At 32.9% G+C, this 19,598-nt stretch overlaps 5 protein-coding genes across 7 annotated transcripts; 2 read left to right on the top strand and 3 right to left on the bottom strand.

The window, feature by feature from the left end:
* Window positions 1-300: 300 nt before the first annotated feature.
* Window positions 301-5,178, top strand: Nup43 (Nucleoporin 43kD). Its single transcript, XM_066739683.1, has 8 exons — window positions 301-2,756; window positions 2,898-3,059; window positions 3,164-3,268; window positions 3,340-3,464; window positions 3,552-3,673; window positions 3,748-3,899; window positions 3,965-4,211; window positions 4,293-5,178. Exons 2-8 carry the CDS (start codon window positions 2,946-2,948, stop codon window positions 4,460-4,462), a joined length of 1,035 nt encoding a protein of 344 aa, XP_066595780.1. The 5' UTR covers window positions 301-2,756; window positions 2,898-2,945; the 3' UTR covers window positions 4,463-5,178.
* Window positions 4,918-5,863, bottom strand: LOC136781028 (ATPase inhibitor, mitochondrial-like). Its single transcript, XM_066739688.1, has 4 exons — window positions 5,657-5,863; window positions 5,498-5,591; window positions 5,097-5,412; window positions 4,918-5,012 (listed from the first exon to the last, which is right to left on the bottom strand). Exons 1-3 carry the CDS (start codon window positions 5,695-5,697, stop codon window positions 5,239-5,241), a joined length of 309 nt encoding a protein of 102 aa, XP_066595785.1. The 5' UTR covers window positions 5,698-5,863; the 3' UTR covers window positions 4,918-5,012; window positions 5,097-5,238.
* A 151-nt stretch (window positions 5,864-6,014) lies between these two features.
* On the bottom strand, window positions 6,015-7,950 carry LOC136781027 (ATPase inhibitor mai-2, mitochondrial-like). 3 transcript variants are annotated; one of them, XM_066739684.1, is made up of 3 exons: window positions 7,778-7,950; window positions 6,423-6,555; window positions 6,015-6,312 (listed from the first exon to the last, which is right to left on the bottom strand). In XM_066739684.1, exons 1-3 carry the CDS (start codon window positions 7,822-7,824, stop codon window positions 6,181-6,183), a joined length of 312 nt encoding a protein of 103 aa, XP_066595781.1. In that variant the 5' UTR covers window positions 7,825-7,950; the 3' UTR covers window positions 6,015-6,180. The 3 variants fall into 3 exon arrangements, with proteins under 3 accessions (XP_066595781.1, XP_066595783.1, XP_066595782.1); XM_066739686.1 differs by lacking the exon at window positions 7,778-7,950 and adding an exon at window positions 7,459-7,587; XM_066739685.1 differs by lacking the exon at window positions 7,778-7,950 and adding an exon at window positions 6,635-7,184.
* Window positions 7,951-17,948: 9,998 nt separating this feature from the next.
* Window positions 17,949-18,664, top strand: LOC136780923 (uncharacterized). Its single transcript, XM_066739526.1, has 3 exons — window positions 17,949-18,125; window positions 18,186-18,414; window positions 18,479-18,664. The coding sequence occupies exons 1-3, from the start codon at window positions 18,037-18,039 to the stop codon at window positions 18,662-18,664; spliced, it is 504 nt and encodes a 167-aa protein (XP_066595623.1). The 5' UTR covers window positions 17,949-18,036.
* An 11-nt stretch (window positions 18,665-18,675) lies between these two features.
* mRpS18C (mitochondrial ribosomal protein S18C) lies at window positions 18,676-19,546 on the bottom strand. Its single transcript, XM_066739527.1, has 3 exons — window positions 19,255-19,546; window positions 18,951-19,161; window positions 18,676-18,870 (listed from the first exon to the last, which is right to left on the bottom strand). The coding sequence occupies exons 1-3, from the start codon at window positions 19,414-19,416 to the stop codon at window positions 18,779-18,781; spliced, it is 465 nt and encodes a 154-aa protein (XP_066595624.1). The 5' UTR covers window positions 19,417-19,546; the 3' UTR covers window positions 18,676-18,778.
* Window positions 19,547-19,598: the final 52 nt, after the last annotated feature.

Below are 19,598 nucleotides of genomic sequence, written 5' to 3'. Positions count from 1 at the left end.
GCGTGACATAAACTATAGATTTTCAGTACTCACAGTCAATAACGGAACACGGCCGTAGTGCACAGTGGGAAATCAGTGGAAAATTGAATCGTGTGTGGTTCAGCTAGCTTCACTCTGTAATTTAACATGGAAAATGATTACTATACACTATAGCTGAAAGCACACACGATTCAATTTATAGTTGTAGTACACTATTGCTCAATAATCTTGCGTCAGGCGAGGGGCAGTGGGGATAAGAGAGGCAAGGGGTTATCTAGGGAATTCTAGTGGACACCGTCAAATTTTTGATCGGCTATCCCTTTGACGCAAAAGAGCTGTCAAAAGCTAAATTAACCTGTATTTTGAAGAAATACAGAAACATAAATATTTTTAAAAAACAAATAAGAAGAAAGAAAGAAAGGATTTTAATAAATATATAAAGAAAAAATATCAGATGAGTATTAGTTAATAGGAAATGTTAAAGTAATTGTTAATTATTAAGAAAATATACTTTGTGGTTTTTTTATTTCTGTTACAGGTTAAATGCTGTTTCTGATGAGCTTAAATTACAGAAAAGAAATATATATAGACCAATAAATAAAAAAGGACTAATTTATGAACCATTTCTGTGTGGACCAGTCATTTCAATAATTATGATGTAATGTTCTAATAGTGAATGTGTAAGCGTTTGGTGTATATACACAAAGAAATTTTATTATAAATTAATAATTATATATAATAATGTGTTGATTCTTATTACTATAAATTAAAGCTAGTTCAATTAAAATATTCTTTTTCTTTCCTCCTTATCTGAATTCTATACATACATAGTAATTACATATTCTCGTAGAATCTATTCTTTAAACTAATTAAATTGTAACTATTTGGAATGTGCAAGTCATAACTATTTGCTTCAATGATATTTATTATTCATTGTAAGAGAAATTGCATAGAGCCTCTGCAAATTTCTTATTAATATGTCACATCCTTCTACATATTATCTTTTATGACATTTATATGCCTCCTTTGCACTATTTTCTTCTAGTCTATAACATATAAAAATAATTTTACAATCATTAATTATTATACGCAGATCTGATGATTCTGCTGATCTCTAATTAATTTTATAAATATTGAAATCATTGATAAACCATTGTCTAGTTAAATTTGAAAAATAGGCATTTGAATGATGTTATTTAAATTTGGTATCTCTTTTGTGAGATATGTTTTCATAGTACTTGGGAAGATAAAGTTCTTTAGAAGGTATGTGTACACTAATGAGTTCATTTTGCTTTCAGCTTCGAATAGTTTTTCAACTACGTGTTTGGATATACATTTTGAATATAGAATATATTTATTTTGTTACTCCTATTATAATGTTGACAGAATTGGTAGTAAGATATATCAATCATCTGAAAATAATAGAATATATATATGGCGACTAGATAAATTAAGGATTTAAGACAGATAATTCTCAACAACAAATAGGAGTAACAAAATAAGTATTGTATATTAGGAATGGATATCCAAATATGTAGTTGGAAAATTATTTGAAGCTGAAAACAAGATTAACTCAGCAGTATACATGAATGTATTGGAGGACAATATCCTGTCAAATGTAAAGAAAAGATATCATGTAGACGAAGTACCAAACATTATATTTAAGTACAATAAATTAAGTGAAGTGTCTAGATTCTTCAAATTTAATAGAGCAATAGCTTACCTATCATCCTCACATTGATAGAATCAATTAGACAGCAGAATAAGCATACTTCAGCGTATTTGAAAATATCTAGAGAAATATTGGTATATGTTGAAAACTAGAAGAAGAAGGAACAATCAAGGCAAATAAATGTCACACAAGATGTGAAAGAATGTGACAGATCAATAAGAAATTTGAAGAGTCTCTATGCAATTTGTCTCGCATTGAATAATACAAATAATTGAAGCAAATAGTTATGACTTGCACATTTCAAATAGTTGCAATTTAATTAGTTTAAAGGATAGATTCTATGAGAATATCTAATTACTATGTATGTATAGAATTTGGATAAGGAAGAAAGAGAACGAGTATTTTAATTGAACTAGCTTTAATTTATAGTAATAGGAATCAACACATTATTATATATAATTATTAATTTATAATAGAATTTCTTTGTGTATATACACCAAACGCTTTCACAATCACTATTATAACATAATTAAACCATAATTATTGAAATAACTGGTCCACACAGAAATGCTTCATAAATTAGTCCTTTTTTATTCATTGGTCTATATATATTTCTTTGCTGTAATTTAAACTCATCAGAAACAGCATTTAACCTGTAACAGAAATAAAAAAACCACAAAGTATATTTTCTTAATAATTTATAATTACTTTAACATTTCCTATTAACTAATACTCATCTGATATTTTTTCTTTATATATTTATTAAAATCCTTTCTTTCTTTCTTCTTATTTGTTTTTTAAAAATATTTATGTTTCTGTATTTCTTCAAAATACAGGTTAATTTAGCTTTTGACAGCTCTTTTGCGTCAAAGGGATAGCCGATCAAAAATTTGACGGTGTCCACTAGAATTCCCTAGATAACCCCTTGCCTCTCTTATCCCCACTGCCCCTCGCCTGACGCAAGATTATTGAGCAATAGTGTATATACATACGAACGAAGCAAGCGAGTGAGTTAGGTGCGCGAAGTAAAAGCGCTGGTCTTTTTAATGCGATTCCTAAAAGCATTAAAAAATTATGGGAAAGCCATACCTGGCGATTACTGTATGTATGTACTAACACCTCCAAGGACCGAATACCGAACTAATTGCAAACTTCGATGAGTTCAATAACTTCAATTGAGTTCGATGTTTGATTTAAAAAATTCTAGCTGTCCTGAGCACTGAACCCCAACTTATTTTGCTTTTAGTTAATAAATAATTATTACTTTCATGTCTTTAATAAAGACTTAGCAAGAATGGATGAAAATATACAAGGAAAATTTGTATCCGAAAAAATTTCTAAAATACGATGGAAGCCAGAGGAATTCGCAGATCCACATTATTTTTTAACCGGCAGTTGGGATAATCCGGTAAGGTGGATGCTTTGTTACTGAAAAAGTACATTACAATCCAAAGACTTATTAGTACTACAATTAATAATTTATGGTTTTTAATATGCCACCGAAAATTTTAGGTAAATAAAATAACATACTGGTCATTCGAGAAAGGTGACGACGACGAAGCATACCCACTTCCTGTAACATCCTATGATTTCAAAGGAGACGTTACTGAAATAAAGGTAATTAATAATATTAAAATTAAATAGTTAATTGTTATTTGTATATGAACAACAAAACATTTTCATTTCAGTTCATAAGTAAAAATCTTTTTGCTGCATCATCCTCGTTAGGCTTTGTAAAATTGTTACAGCTAGTTGAAAATGGAGCTGTTCAATTTCAGGAACATAATAAATGGGATAACCTTCACAGTTTCAAGTATTTTTTAACTGCTGTATAGTCAATAGTAGGCTGTACCTAATTAAGTAGTACATAAAAAGTATTGATAATCTTTCTCTTTTGTAGAACATTAGAACCAGCAGCATGTACTGGTATTTCAAATTTTCAACATGATGTGGTTACTGTTGGAGAAGATGGTAGAATAAACTATCTTACGGCTTCTCACAAAAAGCCAATTAAAGTTATTGGTTAATATTCCATTAAGTATATTTTCCAATTGTTATATTTATACTGAGAGTTAAATCAATATATTTCATTATAGAAAATGCTGATAGCTGCTCAATACAGTGCGTTGACTTTCCACGATATAATGAAATATTAACAGGCAATTTGAGAGGGCATATTAAAGTATGGGATTTCCGAGGTGACCATGATATACCTGTTACTTCATTCATGCTTTCTGACCAAGCAAAAGTACTATTCTGGTTTATTTTCTTTTAATTTTTATAAATAATTACTTTAAATAAATTAATTTTTAGGTAGAGGCAACAAGTATTGTTCACCATCCGACTCAAAGGCATATAATAGTTGCTGGAGGAGGTGATGGCAGTATAACTTTTTGGGATCTAAGGCAAATCAATTATCCAATACCACCCTTAAATGCCCATGAAAAAGCAATAAATGAAATTCTTTTTCATCCTGATAGACCAGAAAATTTATTCACTTGTTCTATGGGGGGTGAATTGTGGCATTGGAATGATGCAAAAAATTCTAAGCTTAAGTTAGGTAAGTGTTTATTATTAGAATAAATGTACTGTAATATCTGCCATAAATTAGAAGAGAATGATTTCCTTTTTTGATCTACAGATACTACAGATTCACATTGGATTAGTATGGTTGGAACTGGTGGAAAAGATGTAACCCCTCTATGTGGACCATTGCACAAACCAATAAACAGTATTGATATCAACAGATCAATGTTACTTTTTGGATGTGACAATGAAGCTATATACATTGTTAAAAATATACCATTATAGAATTAATTTATATTTCTACTTCATTTTTAACTAATTTAATATTAATGTTATTAAAATCTTATGAAAACTTTGTAAAATACGTCATTAGGTATAAACGATAGCAGTAGCAGTTACGAAAAATATGATGAAATTTTTAAGTTTCTTAAAGACGGGTTTTTACTTTGCCAAAGGGAAGGAACTGGATTAAATCTCATGTCTGTTTTCTCACAAGATTTATTACAAAATTATAAAAATTTATAACAATTTTTGTGAACTTTAGGTGAATGCGTCATAGATGTACTACTTAGAATGCAATGTAATCGTTACAGATCTTACAGCCTGTTGATGAATTCTCAATTACGTATGGAGCACGGTGCGTAGTTTAAAGGTATAACAATATAAAATTTAAATGCTATATGCACACATATGCATTAGTCAAAGTACATCCCTAGTTTCCGAAATATGTATAGTATAAATTTGTCTACACCTGTGTGTATATACATACAATGGATTTCCTTCTACAGAAAATTTCAGTTTAAACCTCAGATGAAGGTCCACTCTCAACTAAGTTCTGAAAAACTGAAGTTATAAATAAGATGTCCAATAACTTTTAAGAACTTAATATCCAACTTTGTGTTCTTGAATGAAATTTTACCAGTTTTACAAGGTTTTATCTTGTAATAGTTATACTATAATTTTTGTTTAAAACAAATATATCAGGTATACATTCATGTTTGCTGAGTTTTGTTTGCATGAAAAGAAACATTATTTTATAAAATAAATTCACGTATTTGAATTTATTTGATATCATTAGATGGCAAATCCTCTTCAAGCTCCCGTAAAAATCTTAAAGTTTCTTTTATATCACGTTTATGCTCAATAATTTTTTTTCGTAGAGCCCTAATTTCATTTTGCATAGTCCTTATTTCATCCTGTGTTTTTTGCTTAAGAGCAGTCAGTAGTTGTTTATCCTAAAATTAATTTTTATATAAAAAAGCTTCATAAAATAAACAACAAAGAAATATTTAATAGATAATAAAAGAAAAGTGATAATACTCTTTTATAATAATAAGCAGCTTCAAAAGCAGCATCTTTTCTTTTAAATTGGTTTTCTTTTAAGGTGTGTTTATTTCTTATAACAGTACTGCAACTAAGGTTAAAAATGAAATTGACATACTCAGTCATTAATCCAACATTTTGTGCAGCTTAAATTACCTGTTTCTTTGACTCAGCTCTCTCACAATTCGTCGTAACATATTTACATAAGTAATACTGTAAAATTTATCCAGTTAAATCAAGAAAATATTTTTATCTTGGCAAACTTTAATCAAATTCAAAATAATACATAAAACAAATGACTATTTACAATAAGTACAAATTAGGTGATGATTCATTTAAACAAAAACTCTCTCCTTTTAGTTATTAAAACAATAATTGAGAGAAATCTGTTTATAATTCACTAATTATTACCATTTAAACAGAAATCTAAAAAAATTAATTTCAAGCTCACACAGAACTTTAAGCAGTTAAATAAATGGAATAACAATGCGACAGATTGACTTGAGTGAGAATATTAAATACTAAATTTTTATTACTTTGTAAACACACTTTATATTAAAAGTAAATGTACATACTAATGCTTATAGATACCATAACAATGATCGAAATCTCAGTACCATATGCCATAGCTGCTAATAACCAAAGATTTACAATTAAAAAAGGATATTAAGTAACGATTTCTATTCTTTGTTCATATCTGTAATTCTTTTCTTGTGACGGGTAATTGCTTCTTGGTGACGTTTAATTTGTTCTTCATGAAAAGAAATTTCATCATGAAGCCCTTCTCTGATCTTTTGCAGTTGCTCTTTTTGCTAAAACATAATAAAATAGCTTGTTTATTATAATCAAACAATTCACATTTAAAATATATTTAAATTACAAAAACATACTGTTATGAAGATAACTGTAAAAAATTACTAACTTGATTATAAAAGTATTGATCCTCATGTGCTGCTTCCATTTTTCCAAAAGAGCCTCCAGCATCACGAATGGACCCACCACCACCGCCACCTTTACCAGCTCCAGATCCTCGTTCACCAACCATTCTTACTTGACTTAAATCATGAAAGTATTAATATACAGAATATATATAATTTTACTTGCCTCAGGAAATGCATTTAAAAATATATTTACTTCTATAGTTATCATAATTATCATTTTTATGCATAATACCCTTGTAAATTCAAATGGAAAGAAGTTTTAAGGAGATGCCATGCAAAATATTAATCTCTTTTAATAATAGAGATAAATTAATTATTATGTTCATAACTGTAAGAAAAGTAAAGTATACATCCTACACATACATTGCAATGCACAAATAACATTACTTTATTAAATCATACTACCTAGTACAATAACTATATTAATCATATTCTAACCCTTAAAGTGCTCTCCAACTTATTATATAATAAAATGCACACTAGTGCCAATAGTAACTTTTAATTTTCAATTGTTAATGATTTACATTGACCATGTTCTGTTATTATACTGCAAGTAAGCTGCAAGTATTGAAATTCTATAATTTGTGTCACATAAAGTATAAATTCTCTATACTTGAAGTTTACTTGCAATAATAATGGAGCATGGTTATTAATGGGAATGTGAGAAATCAATTGACTGTTTCTAGATTGCTAAACAAAAATATGTAAACATTTTTCTTGTGGTAATAGAAGCACTAATCACTTGCTGATTGACAAGAAACAATTATTTAACATTTTAGCTGGTGAGAATTGACATTAATAAGCTATTTAAAGATTAATAATGTAGCTTAATTATGGAAAACATTAAAATATAACAATTTTGCTTAGAGTACATATGGCAAAAGTATTACAAAGTGAAAAGCTTTGTATTTCTCCATTAATTTTAACAAACTTGATTCAAACAAATGAAACAATATTAAACTATTCTAAACTACTTTGTTAATTATTTTTCTTCAATTTCAAAAAGTTATCACTTACAAAATTAAATGAACTTAATAATTGCAGGTTATATACAATAATTGATGAATTATGTAACTTCTATAATAGCATCCAAGTATATTTCATCAATTTATTAAAAACTTTGCTTTTATTCTAACTTAAATTTGTTAAACCTTTTTACTAAACAATCGAAACTGACCAAATTCTTAACTGGAAAATAAAGGCGTAAAACGAAATTTTAAATATAGTAAATATTAATTTAAATTATTCCTTCATAAATGCTAATTTTACTTTATCGCAAAATGGTCTTTTGTTATTTATATATCTCATAGCTCTGCGAAACTTAATTAATTTTTACCTCATATATGTCATATTCCTCGAAAATATTTTAGCTGCTCGCTGCATATTTTCAACAAAAGTGGCTAAAAATTCAAAAGACAAATTTTAACCAACCACTCTCAAATGTGGATTACTGTGGAATACTGGAATGGTGAAGACACTGAAGACTTTTTTCCTTTCTGCTTATTGGGTTCAGGAAAGGCATTCCCCGGTCGGTAATCGGTATTCCTACTCATTCCTACTTACTCACTTCACTATTGGTTGAATTCGAATATCGAAGTGTGGAGATGCAAGTGGATGTCAACTGGATGTGAGGAGTTTTATATAAATTTTAGACTAGTTTAAAATTTAGATACACTCGAAAAATTTATTCGTTTCAAAACAATAAGATGAATTTAAAAATCCTTATTTCTTTGGCGAACAAAACTTGTCTTTATGTCAGTTTATGTATGTACACAGTACACATAAAGCCGCTTATTCGCTGTCGCACACAAAGGTCAGCGCAAACTGATGGTGAATTCAGAACTGACTTAGAAAGGAAAACATTGAAAAAATTTTTCACAAAAATTAATATTTAGTGTGTCGAACATATTAAAAAAGTAATTCCATTAATGGTGACCTAATAATTATATTTATTCTATTTTTTCTAACTTGCACTATCTCTTTTTCTCTAATGTTTTCCTTATTAAGTGGCCATTTTTATCACGATTCAATGCGCCACCTAGTGAGTGTTGCGATGGCGAATTCCAGAACGGGACTATTCTTTAAACAACTTATTACAATCACACCTGATTGGTGTAGTCAAGCCGAAATCAGACGATGCTTTTTCTCGTAATACTATATATGTATGGATGGTCTGTTTCCAAACCTGCTTCCAAGCCATCTCTCTAGTCCAGGTCGTCCAGGTGATCTCCAGGCAGGGTAGTATTCGCTTCATGCATTCAAACACATATAAGGTGAGAGTGTGTAATAGTAATAGCAGAGATGAAACGGGAGATTGCTCATGCGAGGTCCCGAGGCAATCCCTACCGGTAGGCGGCGCTGGTGTTGGCAAACGCGTGTCTCAGGTCCATCTAACCCCTAACGCCATCTATCGGAAGAGACCACGAAGCACGAGCGTTAAGCTTAGAATAGGGTAAAACATATATGCATTGTTGCCAGAAAGCGGAATAAAGAGAGAGCGGAGATATTTTCTCGGACCTCTCTGTCTTTCTCGCTGTTAGCTTCTAGCAGAAGAGTCGAGGCAAAATCTTTCCGTTTCGCTTTGCCGAAAATCTACCAATATTCGATGTCATTTATATTTGCAGGCCAATGCCTTTATACATGATTTTTTCAGCATATTTATTTATCAGCATTGACTTATTTAAATCAATAATAAATTAAGGAAATGCGTATTTGATATATAATAATTATTTTAACTATAATTTCATCGTTATATTTCGCTTATTTCCGTAAAATCTGCATTTCTTTAGTTTATTACTGATTATTGTAAGTCAATGGCAATTTAAAAAAATTTAATCTTAAAAAAAAAAGAAAAGTACCGATCAGGAATCGAACCCGGACCCACGAATCGCCACGCGATTACCTTACCGCCTAGACCACGAGGCTTCTTCAGTGCACCGTAAACAGATAGTCTTTTTAAGGGCTTGAAATCTTCTATTGATCCATATAAATAAACGAAGAACCGACATCTTTATTCATTATTATTCTATAATAATGGTACACAAATTAAAGAATAATTATATAATGTAGATTTTCAAAAGCTTTTCCAATAACCAAGAACGGAAACTGCGAGCGTTGATTATTTATCTTCGTTCTTGGCTATTGGAAAAGCTTTTGAAAACTATTCAAAATATAATTATTCCTTAATTTGTGTACCATTATGACAGAATAATAATGAATAAAGCTGTCGGTTGCTCGTTTATTTATATGGTTTAAAAGAAGATTTCAAGCCCTTAAAAAGACTATCTGTTTACGGTGCACTGAAGAAGCCTCGTGGTCTAGGCGGTAAGGTAATCGCGTGGCGATTTGTGGGTCCGGGTTCGATTCCTGAACGGTACTTTTCTTTTTTTTTTTAAGATTAAATTTTTTTTAATGGCCATTGACTTACAATAATCAATAATAAACTAAAGAAATTCAGATTTTACGGAAATAAGCGAAATAAACGATGAAATTATAGTTAAAATAATTATTATATAACAATTACGCATTTCCTTAATTTATTATTGATTTAAATAAGTCAGTGCTCATAAATAAATATGCTGAAAAAATCATGTATAAAGGCATTGGCCTGCAAATATAAATGACATCGAATATTGGTAGATTTTCGGCAAAGCGAAACGGAAAGATTTTGCCTCGACTCTTCTGCTAGAAGCTAACAGCGAGAAAGACAGAGAGGTCCGAGAAAATATCTCCGCTCTCTTTATTCCGCTTTCTGGCAACAATGCATATATGTTTTACCAGAGATGAAACGGGAGATTGCTCATGGCATTGTCCTAAAATAATCCTTGCCGGTAGGCGGCGCTGATGTTTGTTAGAAGTTGAAAATTCCATAAAACCACTAACGTCATCTGTCGGACGCGAATGGAAAGCACTTTGTTAGGCACACACACCATTACTGTGGTGCGAATGCGTGTGCAACCTCCTTCGGTTACCATCGCTCAGCTTCGGACATCTTCGCTATACATCGAGTTCGAGAGAGAACGGCATAGTTTTATCGGATCTCTCTCTCCCTCTCGATCTAACTTTCGTTTAGCCGAAGAGCCGAGTAAAATTCCTTTTCGTCCTGCTAGGCCAGGCGATAGAGCATTTTTGCATGACATAAATACTAACAGCAAACCGCCTGTGCGATTATATAGAAGGGGGTGCGTAGATTAATGGCTATTTTAAATCTCTATTGACTGGCCTATTGAGGCTTCTGCTCTTAATCGTTGCAAGCATTAACACACACACATGCGTGCAACTACGTTAATTATTAATTATCAACATATTATAATTCTTCGCAGGGTCAAAACTATTCTTAAATTTAAAATTTCTATGAAAGAATGACAAAAATATATTTTTCTAGGAAGGTAATTTTTTCGAGGTACCTTCTCTCCTCTAGATCCATTGCTTTTTGCTAAATCAGGGGCACCTCGCGAAGGCTATTGCAATGGTCTTGAACGGAGCAGAGGCTATGTTTGTTCCTTTTTGCTTGATTTAAGTTTTAATTTATTTTTAATATACAAATAATTCATATATATTTAGAAAGAAAAAGGCAAAAACGAACAAAACTCATTGCGCGTAACTCCGTTCCTGAGCATGTTTGCTCTTACCCCCTGGAAGGGAGGGGAAGGGTAATAAAATTTGGAAATGGGAACCTGAAAAAGAAAGCCTACCTATCACCGAAAGCTATAACGCCTACCTATAGTACGCAAAGCTAAAAAGCCTACCTATATCGAAAAGCTAAACCTGAAAGAAAATACACACGCACGCAAAATATGATAACGCAATTGAAGAACCTGAAAAGAAAACACACGCACGCAAAATATAATAACGTAAACGAAGAACCTGAAATGAAAACACACGCACGCAAAATATATTAACGCAACGAAGAACCTGAAAGAAAAAAACACACGCACGCAAAATATAATAACGCAATGAGAACCTGAAAAGAAATCCTGCCTAACACCGAAAGCTATAATGCCTACCTAAAACGCAAAGCTAGGGGGCCTACCTATATCGGAAAGCTAAACCTGAAAACACAAGAAAAAAAGAAAAATATGGTTTTAACCGAAGAAGGACCGATTGGAAGCTACCGGTAGCTTCTCTCGGTCATTCTTAGGTTAAATAAATAAAATCCACAGTTTTACCCGTGGGACTCACTCGTTCGGCGAAAATCCAACGATGGTCGAGCTGCAGTCTGCGGGAGATGACGACGATGACGGAAACGGCACTCCCGATATTTAAATAATTGTATTATTTCGACGCGGCGCGACGCGCACTTTTTAAACGAGACTACATACGCGACGCGGATATTTAAACAAATTAAAAATCGCGGACGCGGAAGATTAAAAATTGCACTCGCGACGCGAAAGTTTCAAACTGTACTGCGAAAAATCGGGTTTAAAAATTCACTCCGCGACGCGGACGTTCGATTCGCGCACTTACACCTCAAAGTGAGGTCGCCCACTATAACAAAAAGAAACAAAAAGAACTCCATGTTATTAAATTCTATCTATTTGATTGTAATTGGATGTTTATTTCTAGCTTGAAAAGAAAAATAATGTACTTACAGGCTATGAGAGTCCTTGAGGCTGTTGCCCTTGGCCGCTGCATCCACCAAAACGATGCACTACCACAACACTCGCGCCGCGCACTGTCTTTATTTTCGATTTTTTTTCGAACGTAAATACTTTAATTTTAATCACACTATGCATATTTCACTATTGTATTCATTTAATTAAACCCGCACTGCGAAAAATATCCTCAATTAATGAATCATTTTTCATTATAACAATGGTTAAGTTTCGTTAATATAACAAATAAATTCATCGATTTAATAACGAATAGTTCATTACGTACTAAACTATTCGTTAAATGAATCAATGTATTTCTTATATTAACTCACTTTTTTCATTCTTATAACAAAAACTTGTTCAATTATTTCAGTATTTTATGTGGGGTATAATTAAAGAATCACAATAATAAAACTACACTTGTGTGATTAAAATAAAGTATCTTTAATTATTATTATTCGCGAATAATTAACTGGTTGTCGATGATTACGACGAAAAAAAAACCGGCGCGCGCGATTCACCGACAACCACCACGTGTAGATTCGGAAACTGAACTGCCACTTTTGACAAGCAACGTGCTCGTCCAGAAGTGACGTAATCGAATCTGATTGGCTGGAGATTTGGCTACGCCAATCAGTGCGATTACTGACTTTCGGTTTGGATGATTTAAAGATGGGAGCCATTTTGGATTTAAAATGGCGACTGCTGATTAATTATCTGCATTTTTATAACCAATCAGCGATCAGCATTCTAAATTCAGCAAACAATTAAGCATTAAGCGTGTTTAGACAGCTTAGCACTGTGATAGCGCTGCTTAAAATTAAAATGCGCCATGATTGATCTCGAATTAACAGAATTGACCAATCATAATATAGCGTTAAGGTATTTGGATTGCTAATAAAAATGATTTTCTTAAAATGAAACCAGGCTAGCAATTGGCTAGTTTTACTGGCAAGTCCATTTAGGCAGACACTATGCAAAAAGTATCAGGCAAACGCCGCATAAAGCTAAAATTATTCTTAATTTTGTGGCTTGTCCTTTCATAGAATGAAAAAAGGCCTATTTATTCTTAAAGGGATCCTTCAGGCTCTCGTCGTAAGCCGCAATAATGAAAAGATGAAACGACTTGAATGTTAATCTACACATAACGTCGTATCATTGCCCAAAAGTTTCAACTTAATAGGTGCTTTCGAGGATTCCCTTAAAAATAGACAGAAAATAAATTTTATACATAGGCCAGGCGATAGAGCATTTTTGCATGACATAAATACTAACAGCAAACCGCCTGTGCGATTATATAGAAGGGGGTGCGTAGATTAATGGGTATATGTTTTTCACTCGAGTTTCGTGTCCGGCTAATTGTTATAAACCATTTAATGCCAAAAAATCGCATTTTTTTCAGTTTTTTGCTTGTAACTTTTTATCTAATGGAGCAATCTTAATGCCCCCGCGAAATAAAATGTAGAGCATTAAAATACGAAGAGATTGCCGGGTCAAAAGTCCTGATCGGATAATTAGCAGCGGGGAAAAATCGGAAAAACCGGAAAATTAGGCGTTTTTTCAAAAATTCATAACTCGGCCATTTTTTGAGCTGGAGCACCGGGCTTTTGGGAAAAAGTAGAGAATTGTAGGTAGTTTATGTGTGCAAAACCCTATTACTGTGAAACAATTACTTTAGTCATAGCAGCAGTTTGAATTTTCGAGAGCGCGATTTTCGAGCGAGGCTGTATGAAATTCTGTTGGGGTGATTTTAATTTTGAAACCAGATTTGAAAAGTTGACATCGTGCCCTACAAAACTGCAATTTCAGTTTTTCGATAAAATGCTTGTAAGTGGGTGAAAAAGCTACGTAAAGTCGGCGAAAAACGGCCGAGCGCGCATATATCTTCCCCGCCGCCGCCGGTCGGTCCTCCACTCCTCGACCGCGCGAGCGCGCTCGGCCGTTTTTCGCCGACTTTACGTAGCTTTTTCACCCACTTACAAGCATTTTATCGAAAAACTGAAATTGCAGTTTTGTAGGGCACGATGTCAACTTTTCAAATCTGGTTTCAAAATTAAAATCACCCCAACAGAATTTCATACAGCCTCGCTCGAAAATCGCGCTCTCGAAAATTCAAACTGCTGCTATGACTAAAGTAATTGTTTCACAGTAATAGGGTTTTGCACACATAAACTACCTACAATTCTCTACTTTTTCCCAAAAGCCCGGTGCTCCAGCTCAAAAAATGGCCGAGTTATGAATTTTTGAAAAAACGCCTAATTTTCCGGTTTTTCCGATTTTTCCCCGCTGCTAATTATCCGATCAGGACTTTTGACCCGGCAATCTCTTCGTATTTTAATGCTCTACATTTTATTTCGCGGGGGCATTAAGATTGCTCCATTAGATAAAAAGTTACAAGCAAAAAACTGAAAAAAATGCGATTTTTTGGCATTAAATGGTTTATAACAATTAGCCGGACACGAAACTCGAGTGAAAAACATATACCCATTAATCTACGCACCCCCTTCTATATAATCGCACAGGCGGTTTGCTGTTAGTATTTATGTCATGCAAAAATGCTCTATCGCCTGGCCTATGTATAAAATTTATTTTCTGTCTATTTTTAAGGGAATCCTCGAAAGCACCTATTAAGTTGAAACTTTTGGGCAATGATACGACGTTATGTGTAGATTAACATTCAAGTCGTTTCATCTTTTCATTATTGCGGCTTACGACGAGAGCCTGAAGGATCCCTTTAAGAATAAATAGGCCTTTTTTCATTCTATGAAAGGACAAGCCACAAAATTAAGAATAATTTTAGCTTTATGCGGCGTTTGCCTGATACTTTTTGCATAGTGTCTGCCTAAATGGACTTGCCAGTAAAACTAGCCAATTGCTAGCCTGGTTTCATTTTAAGAAAATCATTTTTATTAGCAATCCAAATACCTTAACGCTATATTATGATTGGTCAATTCTGTTAATTCGAGATCAATCATGGCGCATTTTAATTTTAAGCAGCGCTATCACAGTGCTAAGCTGTCTAAACACGCTTAATGCTTAATTGTTTGCTGAATTTAGAATGCTGATCGCTGATTGGTTATAAAAATGCAGATAATTAATCAGCAGTCGCCATTTTAAATCCAAAATGGCTCCCATCTTTAAATCATCCAAACCGAAAGTCAGTAATCGCACTGATTGGCGTAGCCAAATCTCCAGCCAATCAGATTCGATTACGTCACTTCTGGACGAGCACGTTGCTTGTCAAAAGTGGCAGTTCAGTTTCCGAATCTACACGTGGTGGTTGTCGGTGAATCGCGCGCGCCGGTTTTTTTTTCGTCGTAATCATCGACAACCAGTTAATTATTCGCGAATAATAATAATTAAAGATACTTTATTTTAATCACACAAGTGTAGTTTTATTATTGTGATTCTTTAATTATACCCCACATAAAATACTGAAATAATTGAACAAGTTTTTGTTATAAGAATGAAAAAAGTGAGTTAATATAAGAAATACATTGATTCATTTAACGAATAGTTTAGTACGTAATGAACTATTCGTTATTAAATCGATGAATTTATTTGTTATATTAACGAAACTTAACCATTGTTATAATGAAAAATGATTCATTAATTGAGGATATTTTTCGCAGTGCGGGTTTAATTAAATGAATACAATAGTGAAATATGCATAGTGTGATTAAAATTAAAGTATTTACGTTCGAAAAAAAATCGAAAATAAAGACAGTGCGCGGCGCGAGTGTTGTGGTAGTGCATCGTTTTGGTGGATGCAGCGGCCAAGGGCAACAGCCTCAAGGACTCTCATAGCCTGTAAGTACATTATTTTTCTTTTCAAGCTAGAAATAAACATCCAATTACAATCAAATAGATAGAATTTAATAACATGGAGTTCTTTTTGTTTCTTTTTGTTATAGTGGGCGACCTCACTTTGAGGTGTAAGTGCGCGAATCGAACGTCCGCGTCGCGGAGTGAATTTTTAAACCCGATTTTTCGCAGTACAGTTTGAAACTTTCGCGTCGCGAGTGCAATTTTTAATCTTCCGCGTCCGCGATTTTTAATTTGTTTAAATATCCGCGTCGCGTATGTAGTCTCGTTTAAAAAGTGCGCGTCGCGCCGCGTCGAAATAATACAATTATTTAAATATCGGGAGTGCCGTTTCCGTCATCGTCGTCATCTCCCGCAGACTGCAGCTCGACCATCGTTGGATTTTCGCCGAACGAGTGAGTCCCACGGGTAAAACTGTGGATTTTATTTATTTAACCTAAGAATGACCGAGAGAAGCTACCGGTAGCTTCCAATCGGTCCTTCTTCGGTTAAAACCATATTTTTCTTTTTTTCTTGTGTTTTCAGGTTTAGCTTTCCGATATAGGTAGGCCCCCTAGCTTTGCGTTTTAGGTAGGCATTATAGCTTTCGGTGTTAGGCAGGATTTCTTTTCAGGTTCTCATTGCGTTATTATATTTTGCGTGCGTGTGTTTTTTTCTTTCAGGTTCTTCGTTGCGTTAATATATTTTGCGTGCGTGTGTTTTCATTTCAGGTTCTTCGTTTACGTTATTATATTTTGCGTGCGTGTGTTTTCTTTTCAGGTTCTTCAATTGCGTTATCATATTTTGCGTGCGTGTGTATTTTCTTTCAGGTTTAGCTTTTCGATATAGGTAGGCTTTTTAGCTTTGCGTACTATAGGTAGGCGTTATAGCTTTCGGTGATAGGTAGGCTTTCTTTTTCAGGTTCCCATTTCCAAATTTTATTACCCTTCCCCTCCCTTCCAGGGGGTAAGAGCAAACATGCTCAGGAACGGAGTTACGCGCAATGAGTTTTGTTCGTTTTTGCCTTTTTCTTTCTAAATATATATGAATTATTTGTATATTAAAAATAAATTAAAACTTAAATCAAGCAAAAAGGAACAAACATAGCCTCTGCTCCGTTCAAGACCATTGCAATAGCCTTCGCGAGGTGCCCCTGATTTAGCAAAAAGCAATGGATCTAGAGGAGAGAAGGTACCTCGAAAAAATTACCTTCCTAGAAAAATATATTTTTGTCATTCTTTCATAGAAATTTTAAATTTAAGAATAGTTTTGACCCTGCGAAGAATTATAATATGTTGATAATTAATAATTAACGTAGTTGCACGCATGTGTGTGTGTTAATGCTTGCAACGATTAAGAGCAGAAGCCTCAATAGGCCAGTCAATAGAGATTTAAAATAGCCATTAATCTACGCACCCCCTTCTATATAATCGCACAGGCGGTTTGCTGTTAGTATTTATGTCATGCAAAAATGCTCTATCGCCTGGCCTAGCAGGACGAAAAGGAATTTTACTCGGCTCTTCGGCTAAACGAAAGTTAGATCGAGAGGGAGAGAGAGATCCGATAAAACTATGCCGTTCTCTCTCGAACTCGATGTATAGCGAAGATGTCCGAAGCTGAGCGATGGTAACCGAAGGAGGTTGCACACGCATTCGCACCACAGTAATGGTGTGTGTGCCTAACAAAGTGCTTTCCATTCGCGTCCGACAGATGACGTTAGTGGTTTTATGGAATTTTCAACTTCTAACAAACATCAGCGCCGCCTACCGGCAAGGATTATTTTAGGACAATGCCATGAGCAATCTCCCGTTTCATCTCTGGTAATAGTGCATGTGAATATTACCGCAGCGCTACCTATCGGTAAATTTTGTCTTTTTTGTTGGAAATTTTTCATATACGTACACAGTTATATCTGGTTATACATTGGTAGCATTCAGCAGAGACAAATGGAGGGAGCGGTGTATGTTATTGGCTATTACTCTTAGATCCTATAATTTTATCCAATAGGAGTAGAAGTTTAAAAAGAAATCTGGTAACGTTACTGAGCTGCTACCTCTGCTAAATGCTACCATTCTTACTTTTTTTTATTATTAGTGTTAAACGCACGGAGCCAATATGTTTACGTACAATTACATACTTCAATGGTGGTATCTAATTTAAATGTAATAGATGTATTGTGTACATACAATAAATTGTTATGTCGTATTTAAGAAATAGTAAAGGTGCTAACAAGCCCTTTTGCTCCCCATTTAAAAAATCTTTTGAGACTGATAATACAAGATTGAGGTATAATATGCTAGATTTAAAGTAATCTTTAATTAAGGATTTTCATAGTTATTATTTTAGAGTAACAAAAAGACCAAGATCACCTAATTCTTTACAATCACTTGCTTCCTGTAGAAGCACTTCACCAATTAAAAAAGTACAGAAGAGGTTACATCTACTGAATAGAAAAGAAGATTCAAGTAAATATAGTATAAACCTTGATAGTAATAGTAGAGACTATAAAGAAAGAATTGAAACAAAAAAAAAAGAAATTCTTGATTTAAAAAAAAATATATCAAAACAAAGAGAGGTAATTTGTAACATCAGATTATTTACAATTATAAATCATTGATTTATTTAAAATAATTTTATAGAAAGCTGAAAATTTAAAGAGGTTAATAGATATGTGGAGAAATGGTTGTCAACAAGCACTTCAAAAGTATCTATATGAATTACAGCAAAAAAGAAATGAATCCATAAATATGATTAAGTTGTTACAATCCCTGAATATACCAGAGGACTTAGTTAAATACACAGAAAATGATGATTCATTCAATTAATATAGCAGATATATATTTATATCTTGTATTTTTGTATTAGTTTAAGAAAAATTAAACATAAAATATTACAAAAACATACTTAATAATTAACACTCTTTATTTTATACATAATCTTTAATATTTATGAGGTCTGAAAGGATGGTTTGGATCAAACAGTTCAGGATCATTAAAATATTTTGGATCTTTTGTCATGTGGCTCATCAACCCTATATAAATTATAATATATTACTCTTTATACAAACAGGGTTATATGTGTTATGTACTGTTTCATGTAAATATATATTACCTGCAACTTGTGCTTTATATATTTCAGTTTCTATCATCTTTTGCTTGTATTTGCATAAACCAGTTATGTGCCTTCCATAAATTCTACCTGTGAATTGACTCTGAAACTGTGATAATAATCTCACATTCTTATAATCAGGAGTAACATTTAATTTGCATAAGATACATTTCTCTTTTGGCTTTTCAAAAGGGTTTACTTCTAATTCTATTGGCTACACAAATAGGAAAGAAAAGTTATTTAATTAATATTCCTAAATATTTTTTCATTTATGCAATCAGAAACTAGTGTAATAATAATAATTTACCATGTCATCCTCCAATTCTTGGGTTTTATTTACTTCTGCATCAGCTACTATACTACTTTTAAATCGTTTAAGATTCAAGCAAGTAGCTCGCACAATACTATGCGTTAATAAACAGTCGTGCGTTTTTTGTACAGATAATAGAGTAATTATTTTATTCATCATATATAAACTTAATATTAATATTTACTTAGAAGTTAGGTTAGATAAGATGATTGGAGAGTATAGCTGTGAGCTGCTGTGACCTGTGTGTTTACGGGGACCGTGCCGTTGTAGCCCGTAAATCCATATTCCATTGGTCTCAGAATTAAATTACTTACTATAGTACGATAGAAATTGGCGGAAAT

The sequence above is a fragment of the Prorops nasuta genome, unplaced genomic scaffold, assembly GCF_024137725.1.
Source record: "Prorops nasuta isolate Cenicafe-Biocafe unplaced genomic scaffold, Cenicafe_Pnas_1.2 PNAS00021, whole genome shotgun sequence".
Lineage (NCBI taxonomy): Eukaryota > Metazoa > Arthropoda > Insecta > Hymenoptera > Bethylidae > Prorops > Prorops nasuta.
The sequence above is the reverse complement of the archived record's forward strand: the minus strand, read 5'-3'. Positions and strand labels throughout refer to the sequence as shown.